At 41.6% G+C, this 22,118-nt stretch overlaps 2 protein-coding genes across 3 annotated transcripts in view; one reads left to right on the plus strand and one right to left on the minus strand.

Moving 5' to 3' along the window:
* Positions 1–3,492: 3,492 nt before the first annotated feature.
* Positions 3,493–15,248, plus strand: RFC2 (replication factor C subunit 2). Its single transcript, XM_030536873.1, has 11 exons — positions 3,493–3,627; positions 5,632–5,701; positions 6,815–6,856; positions 7,274–7,380; positions 8,380–8,481; positions 9,173–9,273; positions 11,082–11,239; positions 11,591–11,656; positions 12,297–12,377; positions 13,697–13,810; positions 14,914–15,248. The coding sequence occupies exons 1-11, from the start codon at positions 3,518–3,520 to the stop codon at positions 15,022–15,024; spliced, it is 1,062 nt and encodes a 353-aa protein (XP_030392733.1). The 5' UTR covers positions 3,493–3,517; the 3' UTR covers positions 15,025–15,248.
* A 5,199-nt stretch (positions 15,249–20,447) lies between these two features.
* Positions 20,448–22,118, minus strand: part of LAT2 (linker for activation of T cells family member 2) — a 32,424-nt gene continuing 30,753 nt past the window's right edge. For both annotated transcript variants that reach the window (XM_030536957.1, XM_030536956.1), the window contains one exon: positions 20,448–20,531. The gene's annotated coding sequence lies outside the window, so the exon portion shown is untranslated. The remainder of the gene's footprint in view (positions 20,532–22,118) is intronic.

A 22,118-nucleotide genomic window follows, 5' to 3' on the forward strand; every position in this document is an offset into this window, starting at 1 on the left:
CTATCCTTGAGATAAAGAACAAGGATTTAGAAGCGGGAGTGTAACAAGAATGTCTCTGGGGCCATGGGGCTAGGAGGGAGAGTCTGTCTCAGTTTAGGTGGGCTGTATAGGAATTGTATAGTCTGTCCCATGGACCACAACATTTTGATTGTATGTTGGTTCCACTTACCATTGAAAATAATGGGAACTGCTGGGTGAGCACTTTGGAACATCTGGCTCCTTCATGTAGGCACCTAAAAGGAAGCAGAACTCTTCTGAAAATCTGAACTGAAAGCTTCATTACCCATCACCAATTCCTTGAGATGTCTAATACTCAGGTTTTTCTACTTTGTTTGCTGTCTGCAGTGGGTGCGGGTGGGGAGTGTGAAAGCTTCAGAGAGAACGGTCATTATAAACAGAGAACAGTTTAGTTACCTTCTTCTGCTACCCATAATCTTCTGGCTTCTTCCCAGTTTGCAGGCTAATAGGATGGACAATACCATATACTTTCTTCTGTCTGGATCGCCTTGGTACTTATAATTTACTGACAGCAGTCACAAGGGAAATTTCTCTCCTGCCAGAGAAAGAGGATGAATGATTATCGTGGGGTCCAACAGCACCCAGAAAGAATTTGCAGTGAATATATTTTCACAGCACAGCAGTTCCATGTGGTCTAAGCCTGAGGCTTTCTGCTCCTAAGAGTGTCTAGGGGCAAGTGTTGATATCATTGATTGGGTTTGCTTCTTCCCATTATTAAATGCCATATGGCTTTACTTGTATTTGCACATGAGCTGTGCGGTCACATCTTTGAGGGTCTGGTTAAGACATCAAGAACATATCCTCCTCCAAAGCAGGGACATGGATAAACAAGGAACCAAAACCTTTAGAAACAATAACCCATTTTCTGGTCTGACAGGGAACCTGACATGGTCCTACTTTACCCACCCCTTCCCTGAGGACCATGACTGAGCCTCCCTAGGACTGTGTTTTCTCACATATATTATTTTTCCAGTTTTTTTATTATGATACTTTTCTCTATAGTATCCTGGTTAGATGCTGATGGCTTCTTATTTTTTTCCTTCTTCAGGGTGTTTGCTTGTAACTGGACCTTGAATTACAGCTCTAACTGCTACATTCATGTTTTTTTACCCCAGGCTTCTTCATTAACGTATTAAACAAGTTCTGCCATTTGACACTGAACTGGATAGAATTGTACCCTGAATTTGGTCCAGGAGCCTAAGAGGCCAGCTTAGCAATGGTTGAAATTGTGGCAGGGAAATTATGGTTTTAAAAGGTCCAGTTCAAGGGGTTCTGATGCCCTAAGGAACATAGCAAAAATCCACTTTGCAACTGCCCCAAATCACCACAGTTATAAGCAAACCTTAACATTCTTCTGCCCTAAGTGAGTGCCTGTTCTGCCTTTATGGTGGCAAAGCCATCCCTGGTACCAAACTACTGGATCACTGTGGATCTGAAAGAGGTTACTGCTCTTAACAGAAGCCTGGATGCCTGCATATAGGCAGTACAAGGCTACTATAGAACACTGTACGCCAAAGAAATATGTTAATTGCATTTAGCTAGTGGAATTATATCATGCAAGCTGTCATCATGCACTCAGCAATAGTTCTGTACGTTTTCCACAGTGCCTTTGGGTGCAAATTTGCAGCAATACTGCACACATAATGGGAAAATGAATGTCGGCCAGGAAATTCTATCTTATCTGAAGGTTGGCACCTCTTAAGAGTGCAACACCTGTTGAACTTGGCAAGAAACCAAAGCACAATCCACTGTTTTGTACCGTGGGAGCGCTCTGACCAGCAGCACTCAGTCAGTTCAATGTATCTGCATTTTCTCACTCTAGTGAGTAGGCTCGTTACAAAGTGGTTTAATGAGCTACCCCCCAAAAGACAAATAAAACAAATGCATTGACAGCCTAACTCTAATGAGTACATAGTAAGTTACTAGAACTATGCAAGAGCAGCAAAGAATCCTGTGGCACCTTATAGACTAACAGACGTATTGGAAAATGAGCTTTCGTGGGTGAATACCCACCTTGTGGGATGCAGGTCATCTAGAACTATGCATTCAGTTATCAGTAGTGATGGGAACAGCGCAAACACTGAAAAAAGACTGACAGACAGATAAATAGGAGAGGCTTGTCCTGTCTCTGTCAGCCATATACTGCTTCCTTAATAAGTTTATTAATTTACTGCCCTTGAAAATCTGTCCCAAAGTGACTTGCACAGTAAGTCTGTGTCAGACTTGCATCAGAATCCACAATCTCTTAGCTGTCATATCACTCAAACTCACTTTTCTTTCTATATTTTAATCAGTAATTCAGACTCATACATTTGTTGTTTTTTTTGATCAGTTGCTACCTTACCTGGGATACATCAAGCTATACAGAGATCCTACTTCTGCTGAGAATATATGGCTCGCTGACTCTTCTCACAACAAAACACTGATCTGAGCATGAAGTTTAACTACTGAGACTTATAAATATAATTTTAAAAGGTGGGTATCAGTCTCCTCAACTATCACAGCCAATTCCGAATTTCTGAAGAAGGGAACATTACATTCCCGATTTTTTTCTCCCCAGTTTTACATCAGTCTAATTCCATTGACCTTGAGTAGAGTTGCTGCTTATTTACAACAGGAGAAAATCAGAATCAAGCCTTCTATTTCCAATTTTTTTTTAATGAAAATGTGTCTGACTTTGCCATGGCTTACCGCTTACACCCATACAAAACGCTTCTGTTCTGATTTGTCTAAAGGCAGCAGTACTGCACCCAAAACTCCCAACTACTTGAACACCAGCTCAACCCTCTAGCTCATGCTCCCACCTAAGGGGTGAGACCAGAATCTAGGAGTCCAGCTTGTCAGTCCTCTGCCCCTGGCATGAGCACAGAACCCAGGAGTCCTGGCTCCCAGTCCCTCTGCCATGGAAAATAGGACCCAGGAGTCCTGGCTCCCAGTGGAATTAGGACCCAGGAGTCCTGGTTCCCAGTTCCTCTGCCGTGGAAAATAGGACCCAGGAGTCCTGGCTCCCAGTGGAAATAGAACCCAGGAGTCCTGGTTCCCAGTTCCTCTGCCGTGGAAAATAGGACCCAGGAGTCCTGGCTCCCAGTGGAAATAGAACCCAGGAGTCCTGGTTCCCAGTTCCTCTGCCGTGGAAAATAGGACCCAGGAGTCCTGGCTCCGAAAGGAAATAGGACCCAGGAGTCCTGGTTCCCAGTTCCTCTGCCGTGGAAAATAGGACCCAGGAGTCCTGGCTCCGAAAGGAAATAGGACCCAGGAGTCCTGGCTCCCCACCCCGTGCTCTGTTCCTCCGGTCCCCCACGTAGGTATCCAGGAGTCCCCGAGCCGGGACGGGGGGGGGGGGGTGAACACGGAGCCCCCTTAAGGCTGCCATGGAGACCCGGGCAGGAGGCCGCGCAGCCCCGGTGATCACTGGCTCAGCGGCTCGGCTGTGGCGGGCGAGGGGGCGGCGCTACCGCCCGGCAGGCGGGAAGGGGAGGCGGCCGGGGCCGGGGCCGGCATGGAAGTGGAGATGGCGGAGGCTGAGCGGCCTGGGCCGCGAGACGGGGAGAAGCGGGGAGCGGCCGACGCCCCTGCGGCCTCCGGCAGCGGCCACTACGAGCTGCCCTGGTGAGAGCGGGGCCGGGGGGGCTAGTGAAGGGCGGGGGCTGGCCTGGGCCTGGGGCTGTTGGTTGGGGTTTCCTGGCAGCTGGGGCCCCTTGAGGGAACTGGGGGGCCCAGCTGCAGTAAGGAGGGAGGGAGGGAGGGAGATAGATCAGCTATTGAATGGGGGGGTTGCCCTGGGGGTGCAGCTCTACCAGCATCTGGGGCCGGCTGGTGCTGCACCCCCAGGGCAACTCCCCCATTCAATAGTTTAATAGCCTTAGCACCCATCACCCTTATGTGCTCTGGGGGTGTCCCGCGGCCTGCACAACCTCAGGGCCATGCAGCTGGCTCTGGGGTGGGGAGAGGCAGCTAGCCCTAGCATTGCCGCACAGCGAGCGGATGCAGCTTTGGCCAGGACATCATCAACTCAAAATCTAGTCCGTTTGATAAATAATTTAAAGTTTCAGGTACTACACCTGCCCGTGTGTCCCTTTGCCAGTTTGTGTGGCCTGCAATTTTTAAATGGTTCTGTTGTGTGAAAAAACAAACATCCAAACAGCACAACAGACAGCAGTGTGGTCTAGTGGATAGGTCACTGAATTGGGTGTCAGAAGGCTTAGGCACTGTCCTGTCCTGAACAAGTCACTTACTCTCTCTGCCTGTGTTTCCCTCCTGCCTTGCCTATTTACATTTTAAATTCTCTGGGGCAGGCACTGTCTTTTACTGGGTGTTGATACAGGGCCTAACACAATGGGACCCTGAACTCAGTTAGGCCTCTAGGTATTACTGTAATACAGATCATGACAATAAAGAGGGTAAACTGAAATTGACAGCGTGCTGTCATATGCACAAAGTAAACAATCTGAAAAATAACAATCTCTAATGTTTTTATACTCTAACAATCTATACTTGCATCCGACGAAGTGGGTATTCACCCATGAAAGCTCATGCTCCAATACATCTGTTTGTCTATAAGGTGCCACAGGACTCTGCTGCTTTTACAGATCCAGACTAACACAGCTACCCCTCTGATAGTTAATGTATATTTGTAGCAGTAATAATTTTTTTAGATACTTACTGTGAGGGCCTTGGGATATGTTTGTTCTAAGCTGAAGCTCTTTTAAGTTAGCAGATGCTTAGGAATCCTTTAGGAGGAGGAGTGCCCTATAAGTGGAAGAGGCCATTAAATACTGCCATCATTCTGCATGACTGTAGAACCAAAATGATTTACCAGATATTTATACTGAGTTCTGTTTGCAGAGTATGGTGTCTTGCTTGTGGTATAAACTAGGCAAAATGAGGGTATGCTCATATGGCCCTGATCCTACAAATGGCTATGCAGGGTCTGTGCAGAGTTCCATTTACGTCAGTGGGGCTCTTTGCAGGAGTAGCAGTCTGCCCAAATGCAATCATTTGTAGGGTCAGGGCCCAAGTAAGTATGAAAACAGGTGTGGGGAAACAGTAATTAGAATGTTACCCAGCATGGGATTACAGGCCATGTTGCATTTGTATATAATGTTTATTTAGAATCCAGCATTTTTTAATTATCGGAAGGGTGTAAACCTTAATCCTGCAATTGATAGTGTTCAGTGCAGCAGTTCAGTTTTATGCTAAGTGTCGTGTATGCAAATCAGTTAAATAAATTTCTCATCATCCTTCTTTGTCCTTTATTTCATCAATATAATGTGATTTGATTTTTTTTGTAAACAGTCATTTGGTAAGATAAATTACTGTGAAGGAATACAAAGGATCAGCATCCCCTCCTTTTGCATTTAGCAGCACCTGAAGATTATCAAATGGCTGTGTTATAATATAGTGACATATTTAAAATATTTATTGAATGTTTGCGCTTAATCACATGAGCAATCTGCATGTAAGTTTCCTTTTGAAGATGTCAAAAATCCTCAAGAAATTTAGACTGACTTAAAACACTTCCAATTATTTTATACTAATTGCATCTGTTTTGATTAGTGTAAAACATGATCTAAATTAGATAAGTCTAATGTTTTGGGATTTATTTTTAAATAGGGTTGAAAAATACAGACCTATGAAGCTAGCTGAAATAGTTGGGAATGAAGACACTGTGAGCAGACTGGAAGTAGGTAGTTGGTGTTTTTTATAACAAAACCAAATTGTTGTCTTGTATTTATTTTGTATATATTGTTTTACTAAACTATTCTGTTTAAAGCTCCAATTCAGGAAAACATTTAAGCCAAGTTTATTCTCAATTCAGGAAAGCACTTTAAACAAATGTTTTTTCCTTCAGTCGGATTTAAGCCTGAACCTAAGAGTAAAGCATGTGCTCGAGTGTTGTCCTTTTCAGTAAGTATGCCTTCCTGAATCAGGGCCTGAGTTTATTCATTTAAACTTACTATCAATTTGTCTAGTTTTGATGTGGTTCAGAAAATTAAATTAGTGCCCTGCATGTTAACTGTAATCATCACTAAACATAGTTTGCATTACAGCTGACTTTACGTTGTATCTTCCTACAGATATATTTGTTCTTTTTCTAGAGTTTTAAGTCAGGTGAAAAATATTTTCATTGTAGTCATCCTGACAAACTACTGTAGTTTATAACAGAAATGTTCACTGATGTTGTGGTCATACAAAGTTATACTCAGTTTTGTATACATAAACATACTCAACTTATTTAAATTGCACTATTCTGTCGTGTGTGTGTGTGTGTACTTGAAATTTGGAATGACCATTTTAACAGCCTCCTTGGGGGTTACTCTAAGAGGAAGTGTTGTTTAATGGTTATAATGTGGGACTGGTAGTCAGTATTCTGGAGTTCAATTCCCAGATTTGTTAGTGACTTATCACAATGTTGTTTTTTAAATGGATGGAAGGAAAATGCAAGGATACTAAAAACCTCTGGTTAGATGAACCGTTTTAAATATGACAGGATTCTGCACACAAAAGATTAATACATAAGGATCAAGTAAGGAAACCTAAAGTAAGTAAGGGATCTGAAGAAGAGCTCTGAAGCTCAAAAGTTTGTATCTTCTACAAACAGAAGGAGGTCCATTGAAAGATACTTCTTTAATTTACTCTCTCTCAAGTAAGAAATATGAAAATGATAAGGTGGGATAAAAAATAAGAGGGGAGGAAGTGAATGAGGTGTTTTTTAATTCCAGTTATGAAAAATGGTAGTATGTAGGAATTACTCTCCAATTTTCTGGCAAAGTAATCACTCGGGTTTTTTTCCTAGGTTTTTGCAAGGGAGGGAAACGTACCAAATATTATAATTGCTGTAAGTATTTTTGTGCTCCACCATATTTCTTCTTGCTGTATTTTTGTTCTCTATTGGCGGTGTCGGTTCAGGATGGTAAAGCAGGCTCTCTCTAGAGTTGCATTGGTCCGTGAGTCTGTTGGTAAGGGAGACATTAATTGTATAGCCAAAGATCAGTATGTTTTGTTTAATCCATAATTGTCCCAGATACACACACCCTCATGCTCCAGGGGGTTAGGTTTTGTCCCATAACTGCAAGGTTTTTTGCACTCTTCTCTGAAGCATCTAGTACTGTTGAAAGCAGGATATATGACTATATGGACTTCTCGAGAGTCTGTATAGGAATTCCTGTGTTTTTGTTACTGCTCTCAGAACACAGTAGCTAGAAAATGCAACTCACTTTAATGGTATAATACTTAAAACTCATTGTATTCATAGGGTCCTCCAGGAACTGGTAAAACAACTAGTATCTTATGTTTGGCTCGTGCACTGCTTGGTCCTGCATTAAAGGATGCTGTTCTGGAGCTGAATGCTTCAAATGACAGGTGTGTATGAGAACTCCATAACTAAGTTTCAAATTAAAGAAGAAACATAACAAACTTCAAATGTCTTTACTTGAAATCTACTATGTTTGTTAGATTAATGCTAGTAAGATTGCCAGTATTTGCTTCTCAGTTTCTTAACCGCCGACCTCCCCCTACAAAAGACTTAGGTGATCTTAGATGTTTTAAGGTCTCTTGTAGACATTTTCCACTTCCTGTTTTGGGAATGTCATAGATATTAATGGAATGGAATTGTAAAACATATGCAGATTATTAGGTCCTATGTAATCTGTAATTTCTATCCATAACTTCTCAAATTTATCCTAAAGACCTCTCCTCAATCTGTTGTGTTCATCAAGTTCCCATTAACATTTAAAGGAAAATAATTTTATTTTTTGACAGAGGAAAGATTATTTGAGTTTAGGTATATAGGTGGTAGGAACCTCAAATACTAAAACAACAACGTGTCTGGTGTTGGTTTTGTGGATACAGACTAACACAGCTACCCCTTGATACTCAAATACTAAAGATTGCTTTGTGGTGAGAGCTTATGGGCAGGAGAACTGGGTTATATTCCTGATTTTGTTAGAGACTTCCTTTTTTTATCTTAAGTAAGTCACTTAATTTCTCCCTATGTCATTTCCCTGGTTCACAAGGGTGTTTTAAGGCTTGCTTTGTGCGTAAGGGCTTGCCACGCTACTGATTACTTTCAGGTTCTAAGTGCTTTAAGAACCTTTGCTGGAAGAGTGTATGTATTTGTTCTGTCTTCATTGTTAACTTCAGTTACTGAGTAACTGTAAAACACTAAATTTTGTACTCTAAACTGAACATCGCAGGATAATGAAATGTTTGCTCTTATTTTCGCCAAAACTATTTACAGTTCCCCTCAAATGTAAATAGTGTCCATTTTGTGTTAATTAAATATAATTTGTTGCACTTGCTTTAAATTGATATGAAATACAAACTGGTCTGAGTGATCATTGAATAAGATTATTGTTTCAGGGGCATTGATGTTGTGAGAAACAAAATCAAAATGTTTGCTCAGCAGAAGGTCACACTTCCCAAAGGTCGGCATAAGATAATCATCCTGGATGAAGCAGATAGGTAAACTGTGTTTCTTTTGATCACAAATAACCCCTCAGAAGTGTTCTGCTTCCATGTTCTGAATAACTTGCATAAAATGCAAAGCTTCTATTATAAACCAATTTCAAGTTTGGGGTATTTTGCTAGCCTCTCACATGTAATTTAGTTGTGAATATATGTCCATTTAACAGCACTCTTATCAGACTCTCTTCCAACAGAGGCTGCTGCATTTCAGAAATGTTTAGTATCTGAGAGAAGCACTCTAGGATTTGATGGGAAGTGTAATAGCATCCAATTTACTGGATTTATTTCTAAGCTCTCATTTGAAAAAGGGGTGGCTGATATAGCATTCATAGTCCTGTAGTGGATAGTTCTTTTAGCTTTACTGGATGAAAAGGGGTTATGGGAAGATTACTCCATGTGCATCTATAGCTGGAGATCATTCTTTCACATTTTGATGGCTTGGTTTTAATTGTGTAATATTTATAGAACATTCAGAGATGGTATGTATTGGGGGGTGACTTGTTCCTGTAAGCTTCTGGATAAAGCTACTTAGCTTCCTAGTTGTCTAGCCAGAAGATGAAATATTTCACAAGGCAGTAGCTAATATCAATAGAAACTCTGAAGGCGATATAAACATTTATTACACTGTAGCTGGATGTTAGATAGTGAAGGGCAAAAGCCAACCTAACATTTTTTTTCGCCCCTGCAGCATGACTGATGGAGCACAGCAAGCATTGCGAAGAACAATGGAGATTTATTCCAAAACAACTCGCTTTGCACTTGCATGCAATGCCTCAGATAAAATCATAGGTAAAAGAAAACTGCTAGGCTCTGTATACACCTTTATTACATATCTTCCATGTTTACAGTTAGCTTCCTGCTGCTGCTATAGTATGTGATGGTAGTGCCCCAAGATTGGAGCTCCAAAAGTCTAAGTATAGCTGTAGGGTAAACTTTCTTTAATCGTCTGCCTTTGCTTGCACTTTATTTGTAGAAGACTTTGGAGTTTGGCTTTACTGAACTTATCAAGATTTCCCTCAAACTTTTCAAGTTTAAATATGATCTATGACTTTCATAGATGAGTGAGCATCTGTCTGCACATCATAAGAAGGTGTAGGTGCTAATCACCCCCCTTGAAAAAATCTAGCTACTTATAAACATCCATGCTCACAAAAGTTCCACTGGAGTAAACTCTCTGACCAGCTAGTCTCATAGTTAAGGAGGAGAAAACTTAGCACAGATGAATACAAGCTATGTCAGAAGTTAGATGATCTAAGTAAAATGTTTTATCCCATTGTTTGGCTCCCTGTAAATACACTTAAAGGTGCAAGGTTATGTTAACTATTGTTGCATTGTGGACTATACAAAGTGCTTTCAGATTGTTCTGTTCATAGGGGCAGTTAAAAGTCTAGATTAATAAAACAAGGGTGTTTTTTATTTTGGACACTGTCACAGGGTTCACTCACTGTTAGGGCATCTCCTCCTCACTGCTCTGGAGGTTAGCTCCTCCCAGTCTGATGCCCCCTTCTGCTGCTTGTTCACACACCCTACCACCTCTCTCTTCGTGACTTGGCCCTTCAGCCAGGTTGCTGGAGTCCTCCCCTTCTGGAGTATCAAAGTCCCACTGGACAACTGTCCTTAGCAGTCTTCAGCTGCACTGCTTGGTCTGTGCCACTTCCCCAGTGGCTGGTAGGGAACCCAGGCCTGCCCACTACTCCAGGTTCCAGCCCAGGGATCCTACAACCAGCAGCCAACATCTGCACAGTTCCAAACCTTGCTACTGTTTCCCTGGGCTGCTCCTACTTTGCGTCTAATCAGACTCTTTCCACTCTCTAGGTACCTGAAGCCCTGAAGGAAGCTATTCTCCCCCTGGTTTCCTCCTTTTCCTCTCAACAGCTAGAGAGTGATTGCCTGCCTCTGTGCTGGAGCCCCTCTCTGCTGCCAGCTTCCTGACTTTTTCATAACCTCGCCAGTTCCTTCTCAGCTGAGCTTTATTCCTGGCAGGGAGGGAGGAAGGGGGGGAAGAGAATGTGTGCTTATCCAGCCTAATTCCCATCAGATGTACCCTATCCAGTTAATTGACCCCCTTCTTTGCCTCATGAACCCTTTCAAGGCTGGTATGGGGTGAACACCCAGTCACAGTTACATTTCAGAACCAAATTTGGCCTTCATATTAGCTTGTCCGAGACCTGGCCTTTGGTCTCAGTTGAAGAGCTGTGGCCAGAATCTAAGGGTACGTCTACACTGCAAAACACCAACTCCTCTGCAGCTTCAGGTCTCAGATCACAGGCCAGCTGACTTGGGCTCGTGCTACAGGACTAAAAATCTATCTATACTGCTAAATATACTGACTCTGAGGTAGGTGGGGGTGCAGTAGAGGTCCACTGCACACCACAAGTAATGTGCACTGTAGACATACCCTCAGAGTGGGCTTTGACAGTGAAACTTCTCCATATAAAAGGAAATCAGATTAAAGGGTGATGCAGAAATTTCACAGATGCCTTCTCCCAAGCTGAAAAAAAGCAATCTTGGATGGATATTTTAAGAAGAGAACAAGATGTTCCTCCTGCAAATGTGTGTGTGTGTCTCTCTCTCTCTCTCTCTCTCCCCCCCTTCAGAGCCAATCCAGTCTCGCTGTGCTGTGCTGCGCTACACCAAGCTGACAGATGCTCAGATCCTTGCAAGGTTAATGAAAATTGTTGAGAGAGAGAATGTACAATACACAGATGATGGACTGGAAGCCATTATCTTCACAGCACAAGGAGATATGAGACAGGTATTAAAACAAACCCTGCAAAAGAGAGGCCTTCTTACTGAAGTACAAAGCCTGGGTTGTGGGAAGTAAAGGGGAGACGACATGATCTGAGGTACTCCAGGAACTACACTGTATGGTTTCGCTGAATTCTGAAACAGTTAGTCACTAGACCCTGCATCAGTGGAAATTGAATGCTGACCTGTAGCTAGAGGAAGTAAAGTCTGCACAGCTTTTAGAGTTCGTGCTATTAATTCATGGGAAGGGTTGATATGGCAGCAGCTCCAAAAAAAAAATTCTGTGCTTGACAGAGGGGGGGAACCAGAGGTAGAGCTTTTCAGATAGTAATAGAAATGTTAATTTTACTCTTTACAGGCATTAAACAACTTGCAGTCCACATATTCTGGATTTGGCTTTATTAACAGTGAGAATGTATTTAAGGTTAGTACAAGTTCTTATAGCAAGATGTGATTGCTCAGTATTTGCACTGTAATGGGAACATACATAACATGTCTTCTTCCTAATTTTCAGTATCTGGCATTGTTCCCACACTAAAAATAGTTGGGCTGCCAGACTTCAAGTGTATCAGACAATGATCAGGACATGAAAAGTTTGACATTGGTTTGTCAGTTCCCAAACAGTATTGTCTTGAACAAGATTGCTACATTAAACATAAGAGATGCATGCACCTTTTGAAAAGATTGTCACAAAGTAAGAGATTTTCCCTTTAATGCTGGAGAAAGAATGCATCTGAATGTAAACTGACACAGCTCAGACCCATTGTTTGTATAACAAATCTTAATAGGACTGCTGTGAAATTCAGTGATAGTAACTGTTCATGTCAGTATGTTGGGTGCTTTGTACTCAGTGGTATAAAGTCTGACTTAATGTTGGTTGAGTAATTACGTTACCAGCTAAGTTAGTTATTTAAAAATAAAATGTGTAGTGAATAACCTATATTATAGGGCTCTGTCAGAGCATTTCAACTATATAGAAGACTGAAAATTATTCAGGGTATTTGAGTGCAAGAGGGAATATGTGCATTGATGTCTCCTAAAATTCAAATTTCTCTTTGGTATAGGTGTGTGATGAGCCACACCCTCTGCTAGTGAAGGAAATGATACAGCACTGTGTGAATGCAAATATTGATGAAGCATACAAGGTGTGTATTTTAGTCTTTTTGGGCACTTTCTCAACAGACTGCTTGCTTTTCAAAAGACTTTAGTTTGCCGTACTTTTCATCCAAATCAAAGGTAAAACTATACAAATACAGATAAATTCATCAATATAAACATTTTTCACGTAAGGGAAGGAGGGATCTTAATATGTAAAAATCCCAATAGCATGTGTATTTCTACACTGAGGCATTTTTGTGATTGACTGGATCTAAATGTTGGAATACAAGTGACACCACATTAAGTGACACACTTTAATTCATACACACATAGCTGCAAATCCACTTCTCAAAAATGTAGTAGACAAGACAAGATAAGGGCTAGTATCACTGCCTGTATTTTCAAAGAACATACTACAGAACCCTGTATTTTGATAAATGGAAAAAATCTGTTGCCAAGATAAACAAACAACAAACATCTGAAGCACTATCCTTGCTTTTAGTCTTCACTTGCAACTCATTCATAATTATGTGAATTATTTACTGGAGAGGATTAATAGGGTTCTGAAGTTTTATTCTAAATAGCCCTTTTGGCATCCACGTGAGGGTCTCTTCGCCCCCCCCCCCCCACTCTTTGGTGCCATTTTTAATTTATACCTCTCTGCTTTTAGTTGTCAGACAGTCATGGTATTTTTACTTGCAAAGGAAAATGTGTGTTCATTATAGAATCCCACCATACTACTTGGTAATATGGCTGTGGGAAAAAGGTTTTGGTTTAAATAACATGTCTGTTCTCTGCTGGCCTCCTGAAACAGCTCAATCCAAATCCTGGATTATTCTAATGGCAGCAGGAAGGGTACCGGTGAATTTGAGGGATTTTAATACAGACTGTTTACCTTATGGTGGCAGATGTAGCTACTGTGTAACAATACTTGATATGAGTATTAGGGCACTAGCAGCACCAGGAGCAAATATTTGCTCTCATATCACTAAACAGGAAACTTGTTGTTTGTTGGTCTCTCAGTGTTTTGGTAAAAGATGCTAAATATAGCAATAAAATACCAATTTATTAGTTTATAAATGGGAGACCATTGATACTGGCTCCCGATATTTGTGGCTTGCCTCAGATGTAATAATGTCTAAGGTGGAAAAAAAGTAACAACCAAAACAAGTACGAATGGAGTGTCACTTTGGCACAGAACTTCTTGCTAGCACAGGATGGAGATTATACCTGTTGCTTTAACATTAAAGAACTATATGCAGTTTCACCATGTGGGAAGTGATTGGTATGCAAGAATGAATACAAACTGGATCCACTAACTTTTTTTTTCCCCCAGGGAAATTCACGTTTGTTTTCTCCTGCACAGATTCTTGCCCACTTGTGGCGGCTTGGGTACTCACCCGAAGATATAGTTGGCAATATCTTCAGAGTGTGTAAAACCTTCCAGATGCCGGAGTATCTGAAATTGGAGTTCATCAAGGTTAGTGCTAGCCTCATTATCACATTAGTCTTTTAAAAAAAAATCCTCCTAATGGAGCAGCCTCAGTTTGTTCTCCCAGATTTGCTAGTTCTTAGTACAAAAGGTATCTAAACCTCTCACTGTGTTTCCCCTCCCACGGTTGTAAGAATGGGGAGAGTTTATTTACACTTCAACAATAAACACCCATGCAAGCTCAAAAGAATCCTGTGGCACCTTATAGACTAACAGACGTTTTGGAGCATGAGCTTTCGTGGGTGAATACCCACTTCCTCAGATGCATGTAATGGAAATATCCAGGGGCAGGTATATATATGTGTGCTAGCAAGCAAGCTAGAGATAACGAGGTCAGTTCAATCAGGGAGGATGAGGCCCTGTTCTAGCAGTTGAGCAAGCTCAAGGTGCCATATCATTTAATTAGACTTAGCCAGAATATAATCCTATTCAAATAATGAATAAACTCAACCGGCCACTAAATCAAAGCTTCAAATAACCATTTCAGCCCTTGGCCCTGGAACATATGCTCTTATTTCCCCTAAAACTTTGTGCCAAATAAATGTTTTTTGCAGCATGGCCAGGTGGTCATCAAGTCTGGGTTATTTCAGTAGCTTACTAAAGGTTAAATGGCACTGAGTTCTAATTTGACACGTGATAATCATTGTATGTATTGGAATCAGACCCCGTAGGGCTAATCCTGCCCTCAGACGAAAATGGGAGGGATATGGATGCACCACAGAGCCGGATTTGACCTGATCTGTCTGAAAGTTGCTGTACTGCCCTAGCGTGGCTGGCTTCAAGAAGAAACAAGCCCTACTCTTGTTAACCTAATTTTTCCTTCATCTCAGGGAGCCTGAGGCCAGCATTTTTGGAGCTGATGGGCAAGCTCTATTCTATATGGTGTATACGTAATTTGTTAATGTCTGGGGACTCTGTACAACATGTACAATCACAGGACAAAGTAGACAAGACAAACTACTCTTGCTGCTGGGGTTGGGGGGGGAAGTACAAGTCAAAGTCTTCCACTAAAACTGCCTCCCTTTGCTGTAGAAATGTAGATAAAACAACAGAAAAAGCTGAAGTTTGACCCCTAATATTTTTATTGCCAGGAAATTGGATATACTCACATGAAGGTAGCAGAAGGGGTGAATTCCCTCTTGCAGATGGCTGGACTGCTTGCCAGGCTATGTCAGAAGACGGCTGCTCCTGCAGAAAGTTAAAGGGAGGGTTTTACTGGGCTGCAATTACAGCCTTGATTCTGGAAGTATGAGGTTACTGAGTTTAGGCCAGCTGCTATCTGCATACTTAAACCTCATGTATATAATAAATTCTGAATTCACTGAACTTACTCTGTTCTTGCAGAACCTGAAACTGAAAGCGAGCGTTTTGTTTTTAAATTGCTTTGTACTTTTTTAGGCCAAATAAACTTAAAATCCACTGCGAATGGTTGTATCTGTGGTGTAAAAGAGGTGGGGTAGGACTGGATAGTACAGATTAGCAATAGAGTTAAAACCCCTTGTCCTGGTCTGCTTGTTGAAATCGTTCATGCCTGTACTGACCAGAAGTTAACAGCCAATGGCTGTTCAGTGACTTGTGAAATGAAATGGTTTCAGTCTCATTCCTGGTGAACAGGTGTATATATCGCGCAATTGATCATGACTGGAGATCTCAGTGAAGCCAAGGATGAAATGGGCTGTGGAAAATGACCTGCCCTCTTGCACATATGTTATTTCACTAGGTTAGTGTAGAGCAGGTGCCATGATCTAAGCTATACCTGTGCTGTGGATAACAGGGAAACCATCCAGTAGGCACGTTTTAATACAACTAACAAAATTTGACTACATCTGCGCTTTATTATACAAAGTGACACCATATCTGGGATACTGCCTTTGGAACCTTTTAAAATGGAAGCACTGTCAGCATTGAAGTGTTTGCCCATCTCAGATAGATGCTGGTGCATTCTAGATTTAGGCATCAATTCTTGCTGATCTGGGTTAACTTAATCATTAGAAATGAAGAATGCCTGCCTGATCTTTTGCCTGTAGGATTAATTCATCTAAAAGTTAAAGGCCTCTGTTTTCTCCTTCCATGTTCAGATTCAGAAGTAATTAGCAAGCAGTTCAAATACAGTTGTTCCTCTCATAAGCAGTAACTGTATAAAATTCATAGGGAATATAAATATGGAGTGAAAAATTTACCGACCTCTCCAGGAAGTCTGAGAAGGCTTCTGGAAATGGAGCCATGTTAAAATACCAAGTTCATAATTTACAGGAATTATGGGTACACAGAAGGAAGACAAATTAAATGTTGATGCTGCTGGTGATTACCTGGTCATGCTTCTGTACACAGGGGAAAAATATCTTGCCTGATTCAACTGCATGATGTATATCCCTGCTGAAGAGACATGAAAGCTGAGTGAATTACTGTCTGCACAAATCTCATTGGCTGTAGGGATTTCAGTTTAGGAAATACTTGTAATTTTTTCAGATGTAAAAAAGTGGAAATAGTTGAGGCAGTTTGGCAGAAGGATGTGACAAGTTCCTCTTCTGAAAGGGTAGTTCTAGACTGGAATGGAGAGGGGAAACTGCGAATGAGGCCTTTGCATCCAAAGTACAGCACATGGCCTAGGTCCTGATTAATTGAATGGTAATGCAAATGAAGACAGCACTAGAAAAGCAGGTAAGTCAAAGTATTTCATTTAATTAACACAGTATTTCACTAAGTCTTTATCGAACTGTACATCATCACTGGCACTTCTGATTCTCAGTGTATATAGCAACTCCTTAGTACAACAAGTACAATGATAAACTATGCATTTATTAAATCTGGGTTGGAACCCTCATCTGCTGCATGCTGTACACACACGGTCTTGGCCCCAAAGAACTTACCAATCTGAATAGAGTAGTAAGATATGAAAGGCACTGAACTACTTCCCAAATCTTTCCCTCTTTCCATGTATTCCAGACAACCTTCTTTGCCCCTAATGGCCCAATGTGCTGTCACTTTCATAGCATTTACTACAGGCCCAGTCAGAAGCAAGGAGGAAAGAACTACAATTGCAGACTAGTCATGTGTTCAAGAGCTTCCACTGGCACAGTGGCCAGGGCCCTATAGGGTTGGTCTTTGCCCCCATTGTGTCCTCCACTGGGATCTCCTAGTTGTCCATTTTCTCTATTTCTATAGAGGAGAGAAGAGCAGCTCTTGGTGACATCTAGAATCTAGAGTGACTCTGTCTTCTGTAGCAGCTAATGCCTGTTCTTGCACCATCAGCAGCTTCCATAAGGACCTCCCAGGATTGAATGAAGATGTGGTTGTAGATGTACTCAGCTTTGAGCTAGTTGACGTCTCCCTGGGCTGTTGCTGGAACACATAGGCTGGATGCTACAGGTAGTCAACATTGTACATACCCTGAAGTCCCTGTACACCTATAAATTAAAGCTTTCTGAAAAAGCGACCAATCTGTCATTGTAGATACCTTTCCTTGTGTACCTAGGTGACAAAGGGGTGTTTTAAAAGCTACATTGTAGAATTCCAATCACTTCAATATAATTTTTTGTAAAATTTACTGGATAGGTTCAGCACACTGATCCTTGAATGAAAGGTACCTCTGTTATTTTAAAGTGCTTCCAAAACTAAGGAAGGTTTTACCTCACTTTAGAGGACCACCAGACAGTGGGGATTTGCCTGCATTCTCACAGGTTAAAGGAGAAGATACAGATTGTATTCCCCAATCACTTTCCTACCCCATTTATCTTGTACAACTTTGAACTCCTGTTTGGGCAACAAATATTTTCCATAGGTGCTCCAGGAAATATTACTTGGTTTATTTACCTCTCCCTGCTGAGCACAGAGTACAAGAAATCCTGTATGGCCCTGCCCTAACATCTGTTTAAATCCTGGAATTTATTCAGAGTTCTGTTACTTGATAAACTGTATCCCAGGGAACTTGTACTATTGCTAAACTTTAAGCATTTGAATGTCTCCCTTTAAATATTACATCAGAATCTTAAACTGACACATCAACACAATTCCACTTCTCTGACAACTGAGACCAATGTTTTCAAAATTGAATTGAAATTTTAAGACACCTTATAGAGCAGGGGTAGGCAACCTATGGCATGCGTGCCGAAGGCGGCACACAAGCTGATTTTCAGTGGCACTCACACTGCCCGGGTTGTGGCCACTCGTCTGGGTGGCTCTACATTTTTAATTTAAGTTTTAAATGAAGCTTCTTAAACATTTTTAAAAACCTTAGTTACTTTACATACAAAAATAGTTTAGTTATATATTATAGACTTATAGAAAGAGACCTTCTAAAAATGTTAAATGTATTACTGGCACCTGAAGCCTTAAATTAGAGTGAATAAGTGAAGACTCAGCACACCACTTCTGAAAGGTTGCCGGCCCCTGTTATAGAGTCACAACACTTCTGAAAATGAGGCAGTTTTGAGAGACATCATATTGGACATCCATCATCACTGGTCACCTAACATTTTGCATGGTCTGTCAAGCAACACAATATTTCTACAACAAAGGTTAGAACTTTTCAGTTTAGTCACTTTGGATGAAATTGACCTTTCAACAACGGAGCCAGGGCAAGGACTATGCAGTGCATAAATCTTCAGATTAGGGCTTTAATTAGGGTGACCAGATAGCAACTGTGAGAAAATGGGTCAGAGGGTAGTGGGGTAATAGGTGCCTATATAAGAAAAAGTCCCCAAAACCAGGACTGTCCCTGTAAAAATAGGACATCTGGTCACACTAGCTTTAATGGTTTACTAGGCCTGGGCCCAAGTCTACTGTCTGTCGATTGTTGGTGTCCCTTACCTGTGTGGGCCCTTTGCACAGCAGAGAAGAATATTTTGGAAAAAAGAAAATGTGATTCTAGCTACAAACTGATAGGAAACTTGGGCAGGTGTAAAACCAACCAACTGTGTTTAAGTCCTGTTCTGAAACTGACTACGTCTATCCCTTTCAAGAGGTTAAGGACATTTTAGATAGTTTTCTTTCCTACATGGGCTACATTAAAGGCCCTGTCTTGCTGCCTCTATGCAGATTTGAGGAATAAACCCATTAGTGGGAGCTGCAATTAAGTTTTCCCCCAATCACTATAACAAAATGCTTGATTGGCCTCCTAGTTTCAGACACACGAGTAACAGGCGCTTTGTTGCTGTGATTAAGGTGTCTCAAATACAAATGAAATGTTAAATCCACATCTGTAAAGAGGCTTAAATTCGACCTTAACTCTCATGGGGCATAGACTGATTAGATCAAATAGACTCCTCCACTCAGAGCAAAATTTCATAAATGAAGTAATTTGTAGTAGGAAAGGTTTCATGTCCATACTTTCCACTTCATAGCTGAATCTTATTACCCTTATCCAAGGTTCTCTCTAGTCACGGGTACCAAAAGGGAGGAAATTGCTTGGGTAACCCTTTTCCCTGCTAGTTAGAGAGTACCTGTTCATGCTAGAACAAAGGGAGGAAATTGCTTGGGTAACCCTTTTCCCTGCTAGTTAGAGAGTACCTGTTCATGCTAGAGCACAAGAGCTTGGTGAACCATTTCCAGCAATAAGTAGGACTGGCAGGAGACAGTCGCTCCAACACATAACTTGCTGTTCTAAAATAAATCCCTTATTAGGTGTTTACCTAAATGTTCTCACTCTACCATGGGTGAAGTTGGCCCCTATGCAGCAGGCCGGCATGTACACCACTTAACCATGAAGTAGTGTGTGACCTTTTCCTTGATTTCCTGCAGAGCTGCATTTCACCCTTAACGAGCACATGCTGTAATGCTACCAGGTAAAACACTATGTTCATGGACAGTTTAGTTGTCAAAACTGAAGCATGGTTCAAAGGCAAGGTTTGAGTTCTAGCACTGATGTCCTTCTCTACAGCAATTCTGAAAAGCAGGTGCAATTCCTGAGGCTGGCAATGTGGTAAAGATGAGCTCAGTGTCCCGTTATCTATCTCAACTCCTATGGATTGCTGTAAAATAAATCCCAAAAGTACAAGGCAAGATGCTATCTGTCAGCACTCTGAATATTATCTGTAGCTGCAGTGATCCTGTTTGTAGTAGCCTTTGGTCCTTCACCATTTGTGAGCACTTCAGTGATTACTTAGCTATACAGAACTACTCCTATTTGAAAAACTTGCCAGCTGGCTGGAAGGTTGGATCCCTTTGCTGGAAGCAGTGTCTGTCCAAGAGCTTTGCTACACTGAGAACTAAACAAGAAATGTAATTCATCAGCTTTAATGCCTCCTTACAGGAGTCAGCTTCGCGAGTTAAACTGTCAACTGCGTTGCCACTCAGCAATTTAAAGATTCATTTCACACTTGACAGCAGAAAACATTGTTGAGCAGACAAGCCATCACTCCCTTGAATGGATGTGGAGGAAAATATGATAGAACAACAAAACCTTGGCATTTCTCTTGGTAACTGCTGGTAAATTCACTTGGTGGGGGGTAGCTGGGTGGGCTTTCTCCATATACTTTTTCCAATTGTACTTTTGTGGGACTTCTGGATCCAGTGCATTTACTTTCAGCAGTGTGCATCCATGTCCTTTAAGTTAGTTAGCTACTTTTGGCAGGGTTTAGAGAACAGGTTATTCCATAACACTTGTGAATCAAAGGCCCCCTTTCCGCTGTGTGTGTGTAGCAGTCTTCAAAATGAAACATAAGCTTCTGCAGCTTTGCAACAGCCTTTTTCCAGATTGTAGGGAAGGTACCTTGAAATAAAAGAAAGACAGTGAGTTAACTGCTTTCCCCCCCATACTACTATTGACTTTCTGCTTGCATTTTATTTTCAGTGCTAGGGTTTTCTCCCTTGGCTGCTATCATTCAGGCAGATGTTTTGTATGAGCTGGATAAGTAAAGATTTAAAATGTATGGGGAGTGTTATAACTGATCATCTCGGAGCAGTTCCAAAAATATATGGATGCCAGGAGTCCAAATAATTTAAGAATCCATAATTCCTGGAAAATCCATCTAACTAAGGGCAAGTCTTAACTAGAAACTCTTGTCAGCATAGGTACATTGGCAAGCGGGGTGATTCTGTTTTGAAATGACATTGCTGCGCCAGCAAAAGCCCTAGTGCAGGTGCAGTTCTAAAGGCAAAAAAGTGCTTTTGACAGTGTAGCATATGTTGTTTGCAGAGCCAGTATGAGTTGTAATGGCAAAAGCAGCCTTTTGCAGTATAGCTGCATATACACAAGATGGGTTTACTGGTATAGCTATACTGGCAAAACTTTTGTAATGTAGATTAGGTGTTTGTATGGCCACTCCCGCTGTCATTCATAACAGGGGTTCTCAACCTTTTTCTTACTGAGCCCTCCCCCGTAAGGTGCTATAAAAACTCCAGGGCCCACCTGTGCCACAACAACTGGTTTTCTGCATATAAAAGGCAGAGCCGGCATTAGGGGATAGCAAGCAGGGCACATGCCACAGGGGGCCCTATGAAGCTAAGTTGCTCAGGCTTCAGCTTCAGCCCTGGATGGCCAGGCTCGGAACCCCAGGCTTCAGCCCCAGCTTTCTGCCCTGGACCACAGCAAGTCTAATGCCAGCCCTGTTTGGCGAACCCCTTGAAACCAGCTTGGTGCCCCCCAGTGGGCCCCAAGCCCCTGGTTGAGAACCACTGATTTATAACATTCAGTGTTGTTTACTGTTTGTTTGTGGTGTTAAGTGCTCACCTGAGATTCATGAGGGGACTTCCATAGAGATTTTTTAAATTACAGTACTTTACAGAGGTCTAATTAATCCTTCCCTCAGCCAGTGAGGTAGGTACCTTCCATTTTACAAAGAGAAACTGAGGCATAGAGAGACTGACTTGTCGTAGGCCACAGAGGGAGTCGTTGTCAGAGCAAGGATTGGAACTTGCTCAGTCCCATAACAAAACCACTAAACATGAAAATTTAATCCCGTCCTCTTTGAAATTCCATTGGAAGTGGGCGTTAAATGGAGAATTGCTTGCAAATGTTATCAAGTAGTCTTTTTCTCTGCTTTCATGGAGAACTGATTTCCCCCCTGCATTTGTCCAAACTAGTGCCTTGTAATTCAGTAAAACTTTCACACACACCAAAAAGAAAAACTTCAGTTAATTATCCCTAAAACAAATTTCCCATGCCCCTTTCTGAATGAATTCACTTTTATAATAATCACTCATGGAAAACTGTCATTTTGCATCTGTTAAAGCGAAGAGCAACACCTAGCTGTGAAATGCTGCTAAGATGTGGACGGTGAGCATCTTTAAATATAAAACTGTTCTGCTCCCACAACTATGCATTTTAACTTCTAGCAGATTCCTAGTACCTCTCAAC

This window comes from Gopherus evgoodei, chromosome 17, assembly GCF_007399415.2.
Source record: "Gopherus evgoodei ecotype Sinaloan lineage chromosome 17, rGopEvg1_v1.p, whole genome shotgun sequence".
Classification (NCBI taxonomy): Eukaryota; Metazoa; Chordata; order Testudines; family Testudinidae; genus Gopherus; species Gopherus evgoodei.

What these genes read in the sequence shown, in the direction of transcription:
- RFC2 (XM_030536873.1), top strand. Translation starts at nt 3,518, where the DNA reads ATGGAAGTGGAGATGGCGGAGGCTGAGCGGCCTGGGCCGCGAGACGGG. An exon ending in TGCCTCAGATAAAATCATAG is followed by an intron (nt 9,274 to 11,081) that starts GTAAAAGAAAAC and finishes CCCCCCCTTCAG; the next exon opens with AGCCAATCCAGTCTCGCTGT. An exon ending in ACAGTGAGAATGTATTTAAG is followed by an intron (nt 11,657 to 12,296) that starts GTTAGTACAAGT and finishes TCTTTGGTATAG; the next exon opens with GTGTGTGATGAGCCACACCC.